Below are 19,085 nucleotides of genomic sequence, written 5' to 3' on the forward strand. Positions count from 1 at the left end.
TTGTTTTCTTTCAACAAATAAGTAAACTGGATACTCGTGTAAATAATGCAATTTCCTTCCCTCCATTTAACAAGGAAGTGTGTAGTGAACAGTTCTGCTTTGGCAAGTTTAAACAAGCTTAATCTAAAGGTTCTAGTTTGGGGAAATGTTCATATGTTATTAATCATGTCCACAAGCAAAGTAATGATGAAACAGCTTTGTTCAGTGGGGAGGAAGTAATCTGTCCTAGATGGTACTCTGACCAACAGGAAAAGGAACACACTGTTACTTTGTTTTGCCAACTTGAGGATTCATTAAATAATAGTAACCCAAGCAAATTATAAAAAGAGTTTATTTCAGATAGTTTTGGGAGTGTGCGTTAAAATTTTTAGCATTCTGTAACAGAACTAGAGATATTTTTCAAATGTTTTTTGCTTCATCATGCAATCTGTATTCAGTGAAAGTAAAAGAGACGTAAGTTTTGAAGATATTAGAAATAAGTATCTACAAACAAACAAAAAATAAGTATCTAAAGATTAAAACATTTCATAATACCCAATGGTGGCAGAGTATTGAGAAACAGGCATCAGGTGTATTTGTACTGTTGATAGGGATATAAATTGATGCAACCTTTTTAGAGGACTGTTTTGCAATACCTTGTTCAGAGTGAATGTGCGTATTCTTTTACCCAGTGATTCCAGTTATGGAAAATTACCCACAAGCACAAAGATGGGTGAACAAAGATATTTTTTGGAGCAATGTTCATAATAGCAAAAAAAATTGGAACACTCGAAATGCTCATCAGTAGGGACTAGTTAAATTAGAATAAGGTAGATCTACATAGATACATACATATGAATAGAAAATTTCTAAAAGGACTCCCAAGAAAGATCTAATAGTGATTACCTGTGGTGGGTGGCACTAATACTAGGAGTAAGTAGAGATTTTAACTTTCATTTTAATTCTTCAGTTTTCTTTACTTTTTTTTACTCTGAACAGTTGTAACTTTTATCATAGAAAGAAACCTGAGTTTAAAATGGAAAGAAAAATGCTGTAACTAAAGTCTTGCCATCTATTTTATATTCACCTATGATTTCAAATGTTTTTTGCCACAAGTAATTACTGGCTGCTTAGTTAGGCATGGTAGCCAAAACTCATCATTTTGATAAGTAAACTATAAGACTTGTGTCTGCCATTTTCTGCTATAAGAATGAATTGAGGCCGGGCGCAGTGGCTCACGCCTGTAATCCTAGCACTTTGGGAGGCCAAGGTGGGCGGATCACTAGGTCAGAAGTTCGAGACCAGCCTGACCAACGTGGTGAAACCCTGTCTCTACTAAAAATACAAAAATTAGCTGGGCGTGTTAGTGCGCCTGTAATCCCAGCTACTCAGGAGGCTGAGGCAGGAGAATTGCTTGAACCTGGGAGGCAGAGGTTGCAGTTAGCCGAGATCGCGCTACTGCACTCCAGCCTGGGTGACAGAGCGAGACTCCGTCTCAAAAAAAAAAAAAAGTGAAAGAGAAAGAGTGAAAGAAAGATTTGGGCAGAGGGTCCTAGATGGATGTGGAGACCTGGCAGGAGAGTGGCTGCAGCTGGGGAACCTGAGGCCAGGCCTCGAGCATGAGCACTGACCCTGCTGGACAGTGAGTGAGCAGTCTGTGGCCTGGTCAGCAATGCCTCCTCCCAGCCGACCGCCTGCCCCTGATGCAGGTTAGGGCTCTACAGAGCAGAGGGGAGGCTGGGCCCTGTGCCAGGCCCTGGGTTGGATAGGAGCCCAGTGGTGCTCTCGCGCACGCAGGTGGGAATGGTAACAGCAATGGATGCCTTAGAGGAAGAGAGCTTCAGGCTGTCCTCCTCCACCTCTGATGCAGAATTTGATGCTGTGGTTGTATATTTAGAGGACATTATCATGGATGACAGGTTCCCAATTATTACAGAGAAATTTCATGGACAAGTACTACTAGGACTTGTAATTTTGTAGAGACAGGGTTTCACCATATTGTCCAGGCTGGTCTCGAACTCCTGAGCTCAAGCGATCCTTCCACCTTGGCCTCCCAACGTGCTGGGATTACACCGCGCCTGGCCCATTTGACTCAATTTTTTGTCTTTCCACGATACCCCTGCTCTCAGGAGCACAGTGTATCCCTTCAGAGAGACTGCTGTTACCCTGGCTAACTCTCCCACTTCTTCAAAGGTTCTTCAAAGAACCTCTGAAATTCATTCCAGAGCTAAGGCTTCCTTATTTAGCATTTAACTTCCAGAAAGCATTTAGAACATAAGAGTTATATATAAACTTAAGAGGTTATTATTTAATTTATGTGCAGAAATAACTAATATTCATTGTGTTAGTCAAGTCCAAGGTGTGAACCAGATTCTATCTCTGAAAAAGAAGAATATAATTTATTTTGGAAGGTGCATTAGCTCCTTGCAAAGGGTAGGTTTGTAACTCAGATTATCTATTCCCTCCATCACCATCACAGGCAATTGATTGGCCCCCCTGGCTGGAAGGTGGCTGTGATGTGGTGGCCAAAGGCCAGTGCAGTACACACCCTTGGAGCCTCTATCTCCCTGCCTGCAAAAGGAGGCCAGCGATTCCTGCTTTTTTTTTTTTTTTTTGAGACGGAGTCTTGCTCTGTCGCCCAGGCTGGAGTGCAGTGGCGCAATCTCGGCACGCTGCAAGCTCCGCCTCCCGGGCTCATGCCATTCTCCTGCCTCAGCCTCCCGAGTAGCTGGGACCACAGGCGCCCGCCACCACGCCCGGAGAATTTTGTTTTGTATTTTTAGAAGAGACGGAGTTTCACCGTGTTAGCCAGGATGGTCTCGATCTCCTGACCTCGCGATCCACCCGCCTCGGCCTCCCAAAGTTCTGGGACCACAGGCATGAGCCACCGCGCCCGGCGGATTCCTGCTTCTTAAGGCTATTGTAAATTGAGATGAGAAATGGAGTTTAAAAGCTTTTGCTGTGCATATCCCTGGGCATAGTTGAGGAGTCAGACATTTAAAGGGAGCATTATAGCTTAGTGCTTAACAGCTTAGGCTCTAGAGTTTAACTTTCTGGTAGGAAGAGACAAATTTCTATTTCTAAGAAGATCGCTTTGAGAAGAGGTAGTCTGCAGGAGCATTTTATACCAGCTGGACTAGATTTGCAGCCCTCGGTGCATCTCTGCGGCTTCGTTGTTGAGTGATTCATGTCAAAGTGGTGATGGTAGGAATAAGATCAGCTACCTGAATTACCCAGTGCTCTGCACATCTAAGTATGTTTGAAATCTCAACAGTCAACTGAATTCAGTATATGCACTCAAACTGCAGCATGTGATTTCCTGATGGGCCAGCCCTACCTTCTGTTAAAATTTTTTTTTTTTTTTTTTTTTTTTTTTTTTTTTTTTTGAGACAGAGTCTTGCCCTGTGGCCCAGGCTGGAGTGCAGTGGTGCGATCTTGGCTCACTGCAACCTCCCTCTCCTGGGTTTAAGCGATTCTCCTGCCTCAGCCTCCCGAGTGGCTGGAACTACAGGCACCCGCCACCACGCCCGCCTAATTTTTGTATTTTTAGTAGAGACTGGGTTTTACCATGTTGGCCAGGCTGGTCTCAAACTCCTTACCTCAGGTGATCCACCCACCTCAGCCTCCCAAAGTGCTGGGATTAGAGGCGTGAGCCACTGCAGCTGGCCTTAGAAGAAATTTTAAGAGTCTCAAATGAAATGCCTAGCATTGAAAAAAAAGAAAGAAGAAAAGCCTTGCTAAATTGGACTCATGTAAAGTTTGGTTTTAGTAGTGAGCAATAGAAATATGAAAAATTATTTCAAAATACAAGAAGATAGTATTACAGTACTAATTTGAGGGTAAGACAGCCAAAGTTGGTTTTTTATTTATTAATTTTTTTTAATTTTTTCTTTTTGAGACGTAGTCTTGCTCTGTTGCCCAGGCTGGAGTGCAGTGGCATGATCTTGGCTCACTGCAACTTCTGCCTCCCAGGTTCAAGCGATTCTTCTGCCTCAACCTCCCAATAGCTGGTACTATAGGCACGCACCACCATGCCCGGTTAATTTGTTTGTTTGTTTGTTTGTTTTTTGAGACTGAGTCTCGCTCTGTAGCCTGGGCTGGAGTGCAGTGGCTCAATCTCAACTCACTGCAACCTCCACCTCCCGTGTTCCGGTTCAAGCAATTCTCCTGCCTCAGCCTCCCGAGTAGCCGGGATTGCAGGTGCATGCCACCATGCCCAGCTAATTTTTGTATTTTTAGTAGACACGGGGTTTCACCATGTTGGCCAAGCTGGTCTTGAACTCCTGACCTTGTGATCCGCCCACCTCGGCCTCTCAAAGTGTTGGGATTACAGGTGTGAGCCACCATGCCCGGCCTAATTTTTGTATTTTTAGTAGAGATAGGGTTTTGCCATGTTGGCCAGGCTGGTCTCGAACTCCTGACCTCAGGTGATCCAGCCACCTCAGGCTCCCAAAATGCTGGGAGTACAGACGTAAGTTACCCTGCCCAGCCTATTTATTTATTTTGAGACAGGCTTTCACACTCTGTTGCCAAGGCTGTAGTGCAGTGGCAGCACGATCATGGCTCACTGTAGCCTCGACCTCCCCAGGCTCAGGTGATCCTCCCACCTCAGCCTCCCAAGTAGCTGGGACTTCAGGCACATACCACCATGCCTAGCTAATTTTTGTATTTTTTCTAGAGACTGGGTTTCACCATGTTGGCCAGGCTGGTCTCAAGCTCCTGGGCTTAAGCAGTCCACCCACCTCAGCCTCCAAAGTGCTGGGATTACAGGCATGAGCCAGCGTACCCAACCCAGCCCAAAGTTTTTACCATCCTGATTCTGTCACTGAGATGCTGGGCAAGTTCCTTCAGTTTCCTGAGCCGATTTCCTTGTTAATTGGGGGTAACAATCAAGATAATGCATTGGAAAGCAATTAGCACAGTTCTTGACACATAGTATGTACTCAGTAAATATTACTAATGTGATTCTTAGGCAAAAGTGAATGACTAATGTGTTTTTAAGTGATTGAGAAGTCTAAAACAGCCTAGTGGGTATCTGAAATTAAATTTAGAATACGAAGGAGAAATAATATAGGGGAAATATTCCCAGAAATGTTTATTGCCAGAATTGTTCACAGGTTTCAGGATGTGTAGGGTGGGGTGAGGGAGTTGGCAGCCTAATGCTGATTCCTTGCATCATAAAGCCAAGCTATGAAATTGTTCATTTCCAATAAGTTACTTCATGTAGCTCTGAACTTCTAAGTTTTTTAAGGAGTCAGTTGTATATCAGAATCTTACTAGCTCATTACTTCACTGACTGAAACTTGGGAAACAAAGATGATTCATAGGAAGGACAATTTAAAGGTTAGAGGGTATTTAAATGAAAATCAACTAGAGTTTGGTTTGATTTTATTTTGTTTTGTGTTTTGTAATTGTTTTTAAAATAGCACTGTAGGTTGAGAATCTTCTGTGGCTCTGTAGTCCAGTGAGGTAACATTTGTTGAATATGTGGAACCAAAAATAAAAAAGATGGACAATTGATTATATAGTACTTGAAGATAAAAAGAACTACTGAACATGTAACCATTACTGTGAGAGCCTCATTGAACAGCTAGCCTACCACTTCAACATTATCACCATCCCACCTCCTCGGAAAGCCTTTCCTGGCCGTTCCAGCACACGGTGATCTCTCCCGAGAGAACCCATAAAGCTTACTGACCCCATTTGGCCTCAAAAAAGCATTGAGGCAGTTACTTAATTTGTCCCGTGGCTCTCCTCTCCACAGGACAGTGGGCAGGGCTCCCTCAGTAGGGTCTGGGCTGGGACCCTCAGGAGGAGGGCTGGAGTTTGTGTTACCAAGTGAGCCTCCTGCAACACCAGATGGTATTTGGTGTTTGCTGTATTTTAGCATTAGATCATAAATGGATTGAGGTGGGAAACAGGCACCTCTGCTGGCACTCCCCAAAGAATTAAAAGTTGCAAAAATGTCCTTGAGGAATGAGTGGCAAAAATCTTAACAGGTATGACAAGAAATTTCAAATAGTGTCCATGTTAAGTAGAGGAGAGAAATGCAGATGCACGTGATTTGACTGAGCCCACTTGAGGAAATTGATGGGAGAAGTAAAGGAATTTCTAAGGCAGTAGGTATAACCATCTTATTCTTTTATGTAAAATATTCAGACTTTCAATTTATTAGATATTTGCTGAGTTTCTGCTATATGTAGAGTAATAATGATAACTAACATTTGAGAGCATACTATTTCCTAGGGCTGTTTCCTTTGATCAGTAGAGTGGTCTTGCACCTATTCAGGGTCATTAATGGTAGAGGTGGGGGTGGGAGTTTGTCCTGTTTTGGACTAGAGAACAAATGGATGGGAAACCAGCATCTCATCTAGTGCTCCTTAAAGAATAGAAAGTGCAAAGAGATGCTTGATAAATGAAAGGCAGAAACCTTAACAGACTTCCTTTGCATAACCTCTGAATCAGCTCTGCAGGTCTCCTCTGTTTCAGGCATCAGAAGTTGAGAGACAACTCTCCATGCAGGTCCACGCCCTCAGAGAAGACTTTCGGGAGAAAAACTCGTCAACCAACCAGCACATCATCCGGCTGGAGAGCCTTCAGGCCGAGGTGAGCCTCCCGACACAGCAGTGCTGGAAGGTGGAGTGCTTTTCTCACTGGGAGACAAAAAACTGCTCTATGTAAAAGGGCCTAAAATCTCTACAGAAAGACATTTCTGTGCGAAACTAAATGGGAAACATTTGATCTGTTTCTCTGAGTAGCCTGTTGTCTGGAAAAATGAAGTTGCTCAGAGTTACTGCTGGGTGTGTTGAAATCACGAATGACCTACATTTTACTGAATATGTTGATCTCTCCAAAAATATCCTTGCCAATCCCAAACAGGAGGTGGGAAAGGGCATCTCGCCTTTCTCTATTCCATTTAGGTCCAGTTCAGTCCAACTTAGTAAGGTCTACTATTATTCTCATCTGCAAAATGAGAGAAATAGAAGTTTCTACTTCACAGGTTTTTGCAAGGATATTATGGGTTAATGCATACAAGGCACTTTATATGATACCTGGAACACAGTGATGTTATTGGAACCATAGGAGAGGCCAGAATGTGAGGGCCAGGATGAGGGGAAAAAGAAAGTATCGGCAGGGGAACAATACTGTGAGAATCTGGTTGTGGAAGGTGAAGAGAGGGTAAGGATCTTATCACCAGCCCAAACCAGGCCTCCCCCTGGGGGAGGCTTCCACCTGGTCTGCTTTTGAGGACCCTTTAGCCAAGTATCTGGCTAAAGGGGCCAAGTAGCAGCCCCTTTGCTAAGTCAGAGTTTGAAGGACAGTCTAGAGCCAGGTTGAACAAGTAACCTTCCACTGTGACGAAGCGATCTGCCATCATGGTCAGGCCAGAGAAACCCAGATAGCCTGTTCCCCTGCTCGGTAAATGACCTGAGGATGTTTTTCCTAAAGTCTGTCAATATCTTCTCTTTTCTCCTGCCTCCTATTCCCTTCCTTCCCCCTTTCCCTTGGAATGCCTACTGGTATTGAGCAGCAGGTCCTTGAAGTAAGTAGAGTTTGTTCCAGTGGGGTTTGGCATGCCTGTGTGTGACCATTTGTGTGCATGACTTGCCATTCACCTGCCTCTGCCAGCCTCTGACTCCTTCACGTTTCCTGTCTTCCTCTTTCCTCACCCGTTCATTTTTTCTAGACCCTCATGAACCAGGTCATCCCCAGGAATGTTTATTGCCAGATTTTTTCACAAGTTTCAGGGTGTATAGGGCTGGGTGAGGGAGTTGGTGGCCTAACACTGATTCCCTGCTTTGTCCATGAACACTGCTACCTTTAAAAGGCAAGCTATGAAATTGTTTGTTTCAAGTAAGTTACTTTGTGTAGCTCCGAACTAAGTTTTTTTAGGGTCAGTTGTGTATCAGAATCTTATTACCCCATCACTTCACTGACTGAAAGTTGGGAAACAAAGATGATTCATGGGAAGGAAAATTTAAAGGTCAGAGGGTATTTAAATGAAAATCAACTAGAGTAAGAATTGTCTTCACATGGGTAACTTTGCTTCAGTGTAGGAAATAGTGGACCCATTCACAAAAGGGGCTTGCTCCTTTTGGTCCCCTACCCAGGTGCACACTTGAGAGACAATATTTCTTTGTTTGGCCAGATATCTGATCTCTCTGGACAAAGGCCACATACTTTGTTTCCCCAGGACAACATCCTATCTGATTGAATTGGTGGCCAGAGAAGATCTGTGCCCTGTGAGCAGAATTCTAGTTCAGAGAATGAGAACAGCTAAAAAGTAAAGGGAAAAGTGTATCTCGTAGGACTTGAAACAAGCTAGACATTCATTTCAGGATTTCCCCTGGAAAAGTTCTAAGGTTGGTCCCCAAAACTTGCACAAGTAAAAGCCTTAAGGAATTGTTATCAAAGCTGGACTAGAGAGCTTGGAGAATATTTTAACCATGTCAAGAAAATATTTACAAGCAAGAAACTGGTTAAGAATCAGTCCAGCAGGGCACTGCTAAATAAATGCGAGGATCCACGAGGACCTCCAGGATTCCAGAAGGTCCCCTAGGAGTCAGATCCAATTGGCAGGGCTTTCTGGAGCCCCTGAGCCAGGGTGGTGATCTTTTGAGTGAAGCATCCCTGGCCTTGGGGAGCACTGGCTCAGCTTCTCACCCTTCAAACCTTGAGGCCAGAGGAGACTTGGCATCTCTTCCCTCTTTGCCTCTGTTTTCTCACTGACACTGAAGAGATTAGACAGACCTTCCTAAAAGAAGATTTACTTATGTGGAGACTGACTAGGTATTCAGTGTATACGAACATATCAACCTGTTTCATAAAAAGAATTTGCGCCTCTTCACGAATGACTCGCTCAGGTAAAAGTTACTCTGAGTAAAGTCAGCATTCACTTGTATCTGTGTCCTGCTCCATCCCAGGACACAGGCTGATGCAGGCACTACTTTGTTTTCTGTACCCTGGGAGCTCTTCCCTTAACTCAAGGCACTGGATCTGAGCTGTGACCTCTAGTGCCAGAGGAGCCAGGAGCGGGGAAAGGAAGACGGAGGGGAATCCCGGGGTGTGAAAACATGGCGCTCCAGAGGATTTCCTGGGCATTTTCTTGTGCTCATGACTTGAGGAGGAGAAGTAGTGCAGCAGGTTAGGTTCCACTCCTCCTGCCAGTTGTAAGGATGGGGTAAAGTTGAGGGCAGGCAAGGTGGAACCCTTTTTTTTTTTATCTTATCTCTGGAATTTCCAGAGCACTAGCCTTCCCTTCCTCTGCCTGGCATCCCACATTCCAGCTTCCCCAGAGCTCAACTCCTACTCCTTCCCAGACAGGTTTCTAGAGGGGAGGGGTTTTCTCTTCAGCTTAGGGTTTCATAGCTATTCTCTTAGAGATGGGGGTACCGTGACATTGGGCAGAATACTGAAAGATACTTGCCTTCATGTTTTGGGGCTAGTCCCTAGTTCCTACTTGTCAGCCCGGGTGTAACTCCACACCACCCCTGTGGCTCTCCACCCTTTCAGATCAAGATGCTGTCAGATCGGAAACGGGAGCTGGAGCATCGTCTCAGCGCTACTTTAGAGGAAAATGACCTGCTCCAAGGGACCGTGGAGGAGCTACAGGACCGGGTGCTAATCCTGGAGAGGCAGGGCCATGACAAGGACCTACAGGTACTGGGGTAGAGAAGCTGTCCTGCAGGACTAGAGCCAGATAAAAGGAGCACTTAGCCAAAAAGAAAAGGCTGGGAGGCCAGCATCACTGCTGGGGTAAGCTGGGAATGGATGATGCTGAGGTCTCGCTGTGGGGCCTGGGGCATTCACTAACTTGGCTCTTCCGACTCTGCCTAAAGGAAGTGCACTGCTACCCACAGATCATTTCTACAATGTGTTCTGAGCCACTGGCCCACGGAGCAGTTTCACAGAGTTCTCTCTGGGTTCTTAACATGGCTGGAACACCAGGAGTGCTATTCTGGCCTCCTAGCATTTGTGAAATCTGCTAGAAGGTTTCAGAGGGAGCCTGTGACTCTCTAACTCAGCTCATAATGCTCTCTGCTGCTGTCTTCCCAAGCTCATGGATTTAGTTGGCTGGCATGGAGCAGAAACCTGAAGCTGCCCACTGAACACAGCAAGATTTATATGCTGCTTCTGCCAGTTGCCAGAAAAGGCATAGACTGACCCCTTTGTGAGCCTCATCAGTCTCTTTTTTTCTTTCTGAAGGAAATTGCTTCATGGCCATATTTGTTCTTATTTGGGAACTGCTACCGGGCCTCAGCTGAATCCCCAAGCTCACACTTGACAGGAAACAACTCCCAAAACAAAAAGATATCATCACTCCAGTCTTCCCAGAAATAGAGTACAGCATCTGCTACCAAGATGCTTTGCTGGGCTGGCCTAGGAGGACCTGGGGTCAGAAACTAGGAGTGCATTGCTTCCCTTTGGCATTCTCTGTGCATGCCAGGGAGTGCACTGGATTGCAACAGTGATGTTTGTGCAGAGGTGGTCAGCCAGGTGTACTCAAGCACCAGGTGGGTCTCTGCCCAAAGGCTAGGCCACAGAAGGTCCCACTGGGCTCATAGGTAAGCTGTTTGAAAGCCTTGGGGTATGGGATAAGGAAATATAATGTCTTGGACTAAGATTACTTGTCCCTGGCACCATCAGCTAAGCTGACACCTGAGTGATTAACCGCTTTGAGGGAAAATGAATGGCTTTTATCTCTCCATGTTTTTAGTACCTTCAGCTAGTAACTTTCCATATATTAATAGTAGTACCTCAGTCAATGTTGAGTAGAAAATGGTGCTGGCTAAAGCCTTACAGCAGTTTTCAAGATGGAAAAGAATTTGCTCATTTTTCAAGGTTGATGATAATAATAGCAGTGAACATTTGTGTGCCTCTTTGGCATACAGGGTGCTTTTAGCATACATCATAAAGCTGAAATTGAGAAAAACTGAATCGTTTATCCAAAGTCACGTAGTGAGTCTTTGGTAGAATCGAGACTGGAACCCTCTCACCTGCTTTACCTGTAGCTCAGTGATAACTTCTTGGTATCACTTGCCTCCGAAAGTCAGTTCCTGACCGGCATTTATTACCCTATCAAGCTGCTCTCCTGAGGGTTGCTGACATACAGTATGGGAGGAGAAGGAAAATAAGTATGGAGAAAGAGAAAAATGGCCCTTGCCTAAAAGAAACTTTCAGTTCAGCATGAATTTATAGTGAAAAGTCCTTATTTCAAATCAAGAACTGGGGACCTGGGTTGGGGGAAAGAGGCAGGACTAGTATGCCTTCAGGGGCCTGACCAGCACTGTGGGCTGTACATTCTTTAGCAGCGAGAATCCCGTCATGCCAGATGCACTTGCTCACCATGTGCATATCCACTGTCTTTCTGTTGAACTTCAAGACTGAGAAGGTGTCATTCACCTAAGGACCTGCAGCAAGTCAGGCAGTACTCAACTGATTTGGAAAATCTGCATTTATAGGCTGAATTCTCATCTTCTCTAACAATTTATCATTATAGTCCTTCAGTTCATGTGAAACTCTCCAGTTGCCACTAATTACCAGTGTCCTCCAGAAAGTCCTTTCTGTTGCTAAAATGGCCTGTACTGATACAGAAATAAAAAATCCAGCTTACTCAGGTAGCAGCTGAATGATCCTAAACCATATTTGTAATGTAAAGCTAGTGGCCTTGGAATGTACTTAATCCTTTGATTTTAAATCCTCAGACAAGGGTGAGGGATGGCTGAGCAGGCAAGGCAACAGGCCTGTCACAACCAGGGGAGCCCCCTTTTGATCTCTGTCACTATATAATTGGGGTCCTGCTGTCAAAAACAGATTTTCAAACAACTGATCAAATCCAACTCTGAATTTTTTCAGACCTGAGAATAAGCATAAAAATTATTATTCATTGAACACCCAGTATATATCAAGTATTTTGCCAAACTCTTACTATCCAGTAAAGGAAATCTATTTGTCCCTCTAAGGGCCACTTAACTGCCCTGTCTCATACTCAGCTGGGTATCTTACAGATGTGTGCAGGGCCTAGTCCCAGCGACTGGGTAGATTCCATCAGCAGAGCACAGGCCCTGCTCACTGTGGGGCAACCCAGGAAGCAGGTGACCTGGAGCCTAGACCTTGCTCTAATGCTGATTGTGTACCATTAGGCAAATCACGTAACATCACACCATCCCAGTTCCCTTAGATGAGCGTAAATGTAGTGTACTGTACAAACACAAAGCACTTGGTGTCATTCTTATTCATACATATAAGTATACTTAGTGTCATCTTTGTCATATAAAGGATGATGTTTCTTATTTTAAAGGGCTCTTAAATGTAATAGACTCTTCTCTTGTTTGGTTTGGTTTTTCTGCCTGTGTCTGTCCAGTTGGTGAATCAATTGTTGACTGGAGAGTGCAGACCTCTCCTGGTCTTTTGTTCCCTTGCTGTTATCATTAATTAAGCACCTTTGAGTGTGCATGAGTAATTGAACTAATTTTGTCCAGTACATAAGAACTTGTACTTGTCTGTGCCAAACTTCCTCCTGCTGAGATGTGTGTGGAGTTGTCTAAAAAATAATTGTGAAGCATTTTGCCAGTTTAATATGCCATTTGTAATTGTGCCAAATGCTTCCTAGGAATGTCTGTTTTTTCCTGTAACCCTGATGTTTTTCTTTCTGAGTCTCCTCAAAACTGGAGTTGGAGAAGTTCCCACTGGACCAGCAGGTATTGCTGATCCACCAGAACTACGCAGAGCAGGCTTGCCAATCCTTTCTTCATTCTCTGGGCAGCCAGGCTCCAAACTTTTCCTCTTTAGGGCTATTCCAGATCACTGGTGCCATTAGCCAATCATTTCGAAGTACTGACGGTGAAGGTGAGGCTCCCAGGTCCCCTAAGGCTCTGCAAGGCAGCTTTCTCCCTTCATGAGAACTATAGAGCTCCAAGTGGCTGCCAGCCACCCCAGTCTGCATTTCTGCAGGAGCCACAAGCCAACTCAGCCACAGGTCTGAAAAAGACCAGTGCAGTGTCTACTTTCTTTTTAATGGAACAGAGGTGACCCCAGAAATGCGTTTTATAAAAGAATAAATTAGCTTAATTTAAATCCCAAGAAGTTCTCCCCCACACCACCACTTCCTGAAAGTCTTCTAAGGACCTGGAGTGGGGAGTTGCAGTCCACAGATAGGAAGAGTGGGAAGCATTGCTTCTGGGCAGATGTGGCATGTGGCATGTGGTCATGTGTCTAGCTTCTAGCAAACTGATGACAATTCTGCAACTAGGGTCTGCTGTATTAAAAGCAAGTTAGTGATGGAGTGCACAGGTAAGAAGATAGCATTTAGGCCGGGCGTGGTGGCTTACGCCTGTAATCCCAGCACTTTGGGAAGCCGAGATGGGCAGATAACTTGACGTCAGGAGTTCGAGACCAGCCTGGCCAATATGGTGAAACCCCGTCTCTACTAAAAATACAAAATTTAGCTGGACATGGCGGCGCATGCCTGTGGTCCCAGCTACTAGGGAGGCTGAGGCAGGAGAATTGCTTGAACCCAGGGGGCAGAGGTTGCAGTGAGCCACGATCGCGCCACTGCACTCCAGCCTGGGTGACAGAGACTCAAAAAAAATAGCATTTAGCAGCTGTGGTTGGGTCATCCCCTTATATTCAGCAGTAGTAACCTCCCCAGAGAGTTGTACCCTATTGTGAACTGCACACAGAAGGGGCCATGGAGAATGCAGTGGGGTAGAGCGGGTGAAGTAGCAGCATGGAGAGAGAAGGAAAGAGCACTGCCCACAATTCCTGACCCCTGCGCTGCTGTCTCCTCTCTACCACTGGCGTCATTCCCCTTTTCTAAGCTTCAGTTTTATCCTGACATAGTTGGACTCATTGATCTCTGTGGCTGTGCTAGCTCTAAAAATGTAGGCTTATGTGAAAATCTCTGAGATCATTTAAAAATCAAGAGAGAGAGGCTGGGAAAAGTCTAAAGGGCATATAATATATATATTTGGCTTGCAGAATAGAGCAATTTGGAAAGCTATTGAAAAGGAATGTCTCCAAGTAATTAGCTCTTTTCAAGTCTTCAGAAAAGGACTGAGAGAGAACAAACAGGTGAACGTGCAGGATGAAGGACTGATGTTAGACATGGCAAAACTGTGGACATTTCTGCCCGTGAGAGTTAGAACTGAAGCTGTGGGACTTCCTCCCTCAAAGATCTTCAAAATAAGTTACTATCTCATCTGTTAATATCTCTCTGGGACAAATGAGGTATGTGGAAACTGGAAAGAACCCTGGACTGGGAGTCATGAGTCCAGTTCTGCTTCACAAGGGTTTTCGGAAAGTCACTTTTCACCTGTGACTCAACTACCTGATGTGGAAGCGAGGGGCCAGCCTAGGGCCTTGCCTCTAATGGTTGGGTGGGGGTAGAAACTCTTGGTATTGCTATCCAGATGCTACTCCCGTTTCCACCTCCGGCTCCTTTCCAAGCTACTCTTTTTCCCCTTAATTTTTTTTTCATGAAAATGTATATATAGTAAAGCATACAAATCTTAAGGGGACAGCCCAATTAATTTTTACAAATACATACCTGTGTAACCACCATGGAGATCAAGATACAGACCACGATCAGCACCCTAAAAAGAATACTTGCCGCTTCCTCAAAAGCAAACCTCTACTCCAACGTTTTTCTACCTCAGTGAAGTTTGGGAACGTTTTATAGACTTATGTATATTTTTTATGTCTGGCTTTTGTTCAACATTGTGTCTGTGAAATTTAACCATGTTGTGGCATATAGTAGCAGTATATTCTTCCATTGCTCTATAGTATTCTAACATGTGAACATACCGCAATTCACTTATTTTATTCTTATTAGCATTTGGATTGTTTCCCATTTGTGGTTATTTGAACATCCTGTGTATGTCTGTTGTACACATTTCATTTTTGTTGGGTCTACAGCTAAAAGTGGAATTGCTGGATCATAGAATATAGATTCTATTTAACTTTATTAGAAACTGCCTATTTTCCAAAGTATTCGTACATTTTCTGCTCCCACCAGCATTGCCCCACATCTTCATCAACACTTGATATTATTTGTATTATTTATATTAGCCATCTTGGGTGAGACTCTAATGGTATCTCACTTTGTGTGCCTGTGTGTGTTTGATTATTTATTGCAAAGGATTTCAAACATTCCACAGTGGCACAGTGTAATGAAGCCCAGCCCTGAAAACCACCAATCCCTGCCCAGTGCTGCCCCATCTTCATAACATCCATTTCCTTTTCTCTCACGTTATTTTGAAGTAAATCTCAGAATTTAATAAGTTCATCTGTAAATAAAAAGTACTAACTCTAAAAGATAAGAACTTTAAAAAATGTAACTACAGTACTATTATACCAAAAAAATTAGCATATTTTCTTAATATCATAAAATGCCCAGTGAGTGTTCAGATTTTCACTTGTCTTATAAACGTCCATAATTTTTTCACATTTTTGTTTGAATCAAGATACAGATTAAAATGGGCCTACATAGTGCGATTGGTTGGTATAACTCTTTTTTTTTTTTTTTTTTGAGACGGAGTTTCATTCTTGTCGCCCAGGCTGGAGTGCAATGGCGCAATCTCGGCTCACTGTAACCTCCGCCTCCTGGGTTCAAGCGATTCTCCTGCCTCAGCCTCCCGAGTAGCTGGGATTACAGGCGCCTGCCACCATGCCCAGCTAATTTTTGTATTTTAGTAGAGACAGATTTCACCATGTTGGCCAGGCTGGTCTCGAACTCCTGATTTCAGATGATCCGCCCCCTTTGGCCTTCCAAAATGCTGGTGTTACAGGCGTGAGCCACCACGCCTGGCCTGGTTGGTATAACTCAAGTCTTTTTTTATTTCTGTGTTCCTCCTTTATCTGTTTTTTCCCTTGCAATGTTTTTGTTAAGGAAATGGAGTTGTTTGTCCTATAGAATTTTCTTTTTTCTTTTTTTCTTTTTTGAGGTGGAGTCTCGCACTGTCACCCAGGCTGGAGTGCAATGGCGTGATCTTAGCTCATTGCAACCTCCGCCTCCTGGGTTCAAGCGATTCTCCTGCCTCATTCCCCAAGTAGCTGGGATTTCAGGCACCCGCCACCACGCCCAGCTAATTTTTGTATTTTTAGTAGAGGCAGGGTTTCATCATGTTGGCCAGGCTGGTCTCATACTCCTGACCTTAGGTGATCTGCCCGCCTCGGCCTCCCAAAGTGCTGGGATTACAGGGGTGATGCCACCGCGCCCAGTCAGAATTTTCTAGATCTGGATTTTGCTGAGTGCATCTCCTGATGTAGTTTAACATGTTCTTCTCTCCTATTTATTTTTCTATAAATTGGTGGTTGGATCCAGAAGCATGATCAGGTTGAGGGTCAATTTGTCTTGGTTTTTGTGTTTGGTAAACCTCAAACCATTTGCTCTTTCTTTGAAAGCTGCACCAAAGCCAGCTGGAGCTTCAGGAGGTGCGTCTCTCCTGCCGACAGCTGCAGGTGAAGGTGGAAGAACTCACTGAGGAGAGGAGTCTGCAGAGCTCTGCCGCCACCAGCACATCCCTCCTGTCAGAGATCGAGCAGAGCATGGAGGCTGAGGAGCTGGAGCAAGAGCGAGAGCAGGTGCTGACCTGCCTGTCACCCCACAGGCGAGGCTACCTGGGGTTGCTTAGGTCTCATCCTCCTCCCTAGTGCTCAGCTGCCATCCTGGCAAGGCTGTGCCCCTGTGCCTGTGTCAGCCCCTTGGCCTGCTGGCTAGAGTGTCATGAAGCAGGCCCTGATGGAGCATGTCCCTGGCCCTCCATTTTCCACCCACCTTATCCATTAAGGCATTGAGCAGAATTGCTAGAGGACAGAGTATCATAGGCACAGCCAATTCCCACTCATTGTCACCCCAGTTCCTCTTAGGAAATGCTTGTGCCATCAGCTCCATACCTGTTATACTGACAGAGTTCCAGAGCAGTCATGATCCATCTTCTCCATCTAACTGGTTTCTTTTCACACTTTTCATAATACAGAACCATTCATTCCCCTGATTGTTTTCTGACTCCCACCAAAATAACTGATGATATAAAGAAGTGCTTTATATTGTGAATGGAAGAAGCTAGAGAACAGGGAGAATAAGAATTTGGAGTCTGTATAAATGTACTTGGTTCAGAATAAGTATTATTTCTTGGGACAAATGAGTTAAAAAAAAAAAAAACACAGAACAAAAAACCCTTTCTTCTAGAACTGGTGTCTTGGGTATCAGTATTTTGGGTTCAGAGCTAGAAAAAGATGGCCAGGTAGCAGTCTTCTCTAGAGTCTGAAATGAATAGTAATTCTCTGTGGAACAGCTGAGACTGCAGCTCTGGGAAGCCTACTGCCAGGTTCGCTATCTGTGCTCACACCTTCGAGGCAATGACAGTGCTGACTCAGCCGTCTCCACGGACTCCTCCATGGACGAGTCTTCAGAAACCTCGTCCGCCAAGGATGTGCCAGCCGGCAGCTTGCGCACTGCCCTCAATGAGCTCAAGAGACTGATACAGAGCATTGTGGATGGCATGGAGCCCACGGTAAGAGGCCAGTCTGAGATGGTCCTTACCCCACAGGAGCTGGCTGGTGGGAGGTTAGAACCCAGTGCATAGGGTGAGGTCAGCCATGGAACTGGAACCCTATAAAATATCTGCAAGAATTCTTCTGAGCCCTTATTGGTTGTTTTGGATTTTGTTTTTGAGACAGAGTCTCGCTCTGTTACCCGGCTGGAGTGAGGTGGCACAATCTCAGCTCACTGCAACCTCTGCCTCTCAGGTTCAAGTGATTCTCGTGCCTCAGCTTCCTGAGTAGCTGGGATTACAGGCGTGCACCACCAACCACACCCAGCTAGTTTTTGTAATTTTAGTAGACACAGGGTTTTACCATGTTGGCCAGGCTAGTTTTAACTCTTGACCTCAAGTGATACACCCATCTCAGCCTCCTAAAGTGCTGGGATTGCAGGCGTGAGCCACCACGCCAGGCCGTGAGCCCTTATTTGAGAACACCAACTACTGCTGTGATGAGGCAGAGGGGCCAAGTGTCAGGGCTCCAAAGGCAGCTTCCTGCACACACCAGGTACACATAGAGCCTTTTTCTCCAGGTAGTGATGTACAGACAATGGCAGCTTCCAATTTAAGGGCTTTCCTTGGAAACTTTGCATATAGAAGTTTGTATCCAAGTAAAAACTGTAAGTTGCTATTCTATAGCCCTTTGGTCCTAGTGGTAGGGTTAGCTGTGAATTGGCAAAAGTAAAAGATCTGAAGCTTCCGCCAAAAGAATGTAAGTGAGCACAGCAAGTTGGGAAGATCAGCTCTAAGGGCCTTTTAGAATCCTAGATGTGGCCACCTGTGGAGGAGAGGACTGTTCCCGTGGACATCCTGGGCAGTCTGGCATTTCTTCCAGCTTCATGACACATTTCTCCCTGTCTTACCCTCCACTCATGCTCCCAGCTTTTTGGCTATTATTTCTCCTCACGTTTCATCCTCCTACAGAAAACTTGTGTCTTTCTGCCTGTATTGGGTAAAGTAATATGAAGGGCAGCTGTTCTGTCTGACCATGCCGTATTGATCTGTGGGAGGTATTATACTATGAGGCCAGGTCATTGTGGGAGAAGAGAGCTGTCAGAATGTGGTGGTGTGCTATTCCCACCACACGGCTTCCTTTCCCCCAAGCCTGAAACAAAAGTGAACATCTGTTTGCAGGTTGAAATTGAGCAATCTCTTTTTTTTGTTTGTTTTTTGTTTTTTTGAGACAGTCTCGCTCTGTTGCCCAGGCTGGAGTGCTGTGGCGCCATCTTGGCTCACTGCAACCTCTGCCTCCCGGGTTCACGCCATTCTCCTGCCTCCCAAGTAGCTGGGACTACAGGTGCCCACCGCCACACCCGGCTAATTTTTTGTATTTTTAGTAGAGACAGGGTTTCACCGTGTTAGCCAGGATGGTCTCGATCTCCTGACCTCGTGATCTGCTGCCTCAGCCTCCCAAAGTGCTGGGATTACAGCGTGAGCCACTGCGCCCGGCCACAATCTCTCTTCTTGACCCCTTCTTCCTTCCACCTTTTGTCTCTTCCCTCCTCCTTTTCTCCTTCCCTTCATCTTCCCTACTATCTTTCCCCACTATCTTTCCCCACATCA

At 45.0% G+C, this 19,085-nt stretch overlaps 1 protein-coding gene across 3 annotated transcripts in view; it reads left to right on the forward strand.

The window, feature by feature from the left end:
- BICDL1 (BICD family like cargo adaptor 1) overlaps positions 1–19,085 on the forward strand; it is a 104,041-nt gene that overhangs the window by 66,140 nt on the left and 18,816 nt on the right. For all 3 annotated transcript variants that reach the window (XR_008538381.2, XM_016924366.4, XM_016924368.4), the window contains exons 3-6: positions 6,469–6,585; positions 9,493–9,639; positions 16,384–16,563; positions 17,277–17,495. Coding sequence is in view for 2 of the 3 variants with exons in the window: in XM_016924366.4 (XP_016779855.2) it covers positions 6,469–6,585; positions 9,493–9,639; positions 16,384–16,563; positions 17,277–17,495 (663 nt within the window). In the remaining variant the exon portion in view is untranslated. The remainder of the gene's footprint in view (positions 1–6,468; positions 6,586–9,492; positions 9,640–16,383; positions 16,564–17,276; positions 17,496–19,085) is intronic.

This window comes from Pan troglodytes, chromosome 10, assembly GCF_028858775.2.
Source record: "Pan troglodytes isolate AG18354 chromosome 10, NHGRI_mPanTro3-v2.0_pri, whole genome shotgun sequence".
Lineage (NCBI taxonomy): Eukaryota > Metazoa > Chordata > Mammalia > Primates > Hominidae > Pan > Pan troglodytes.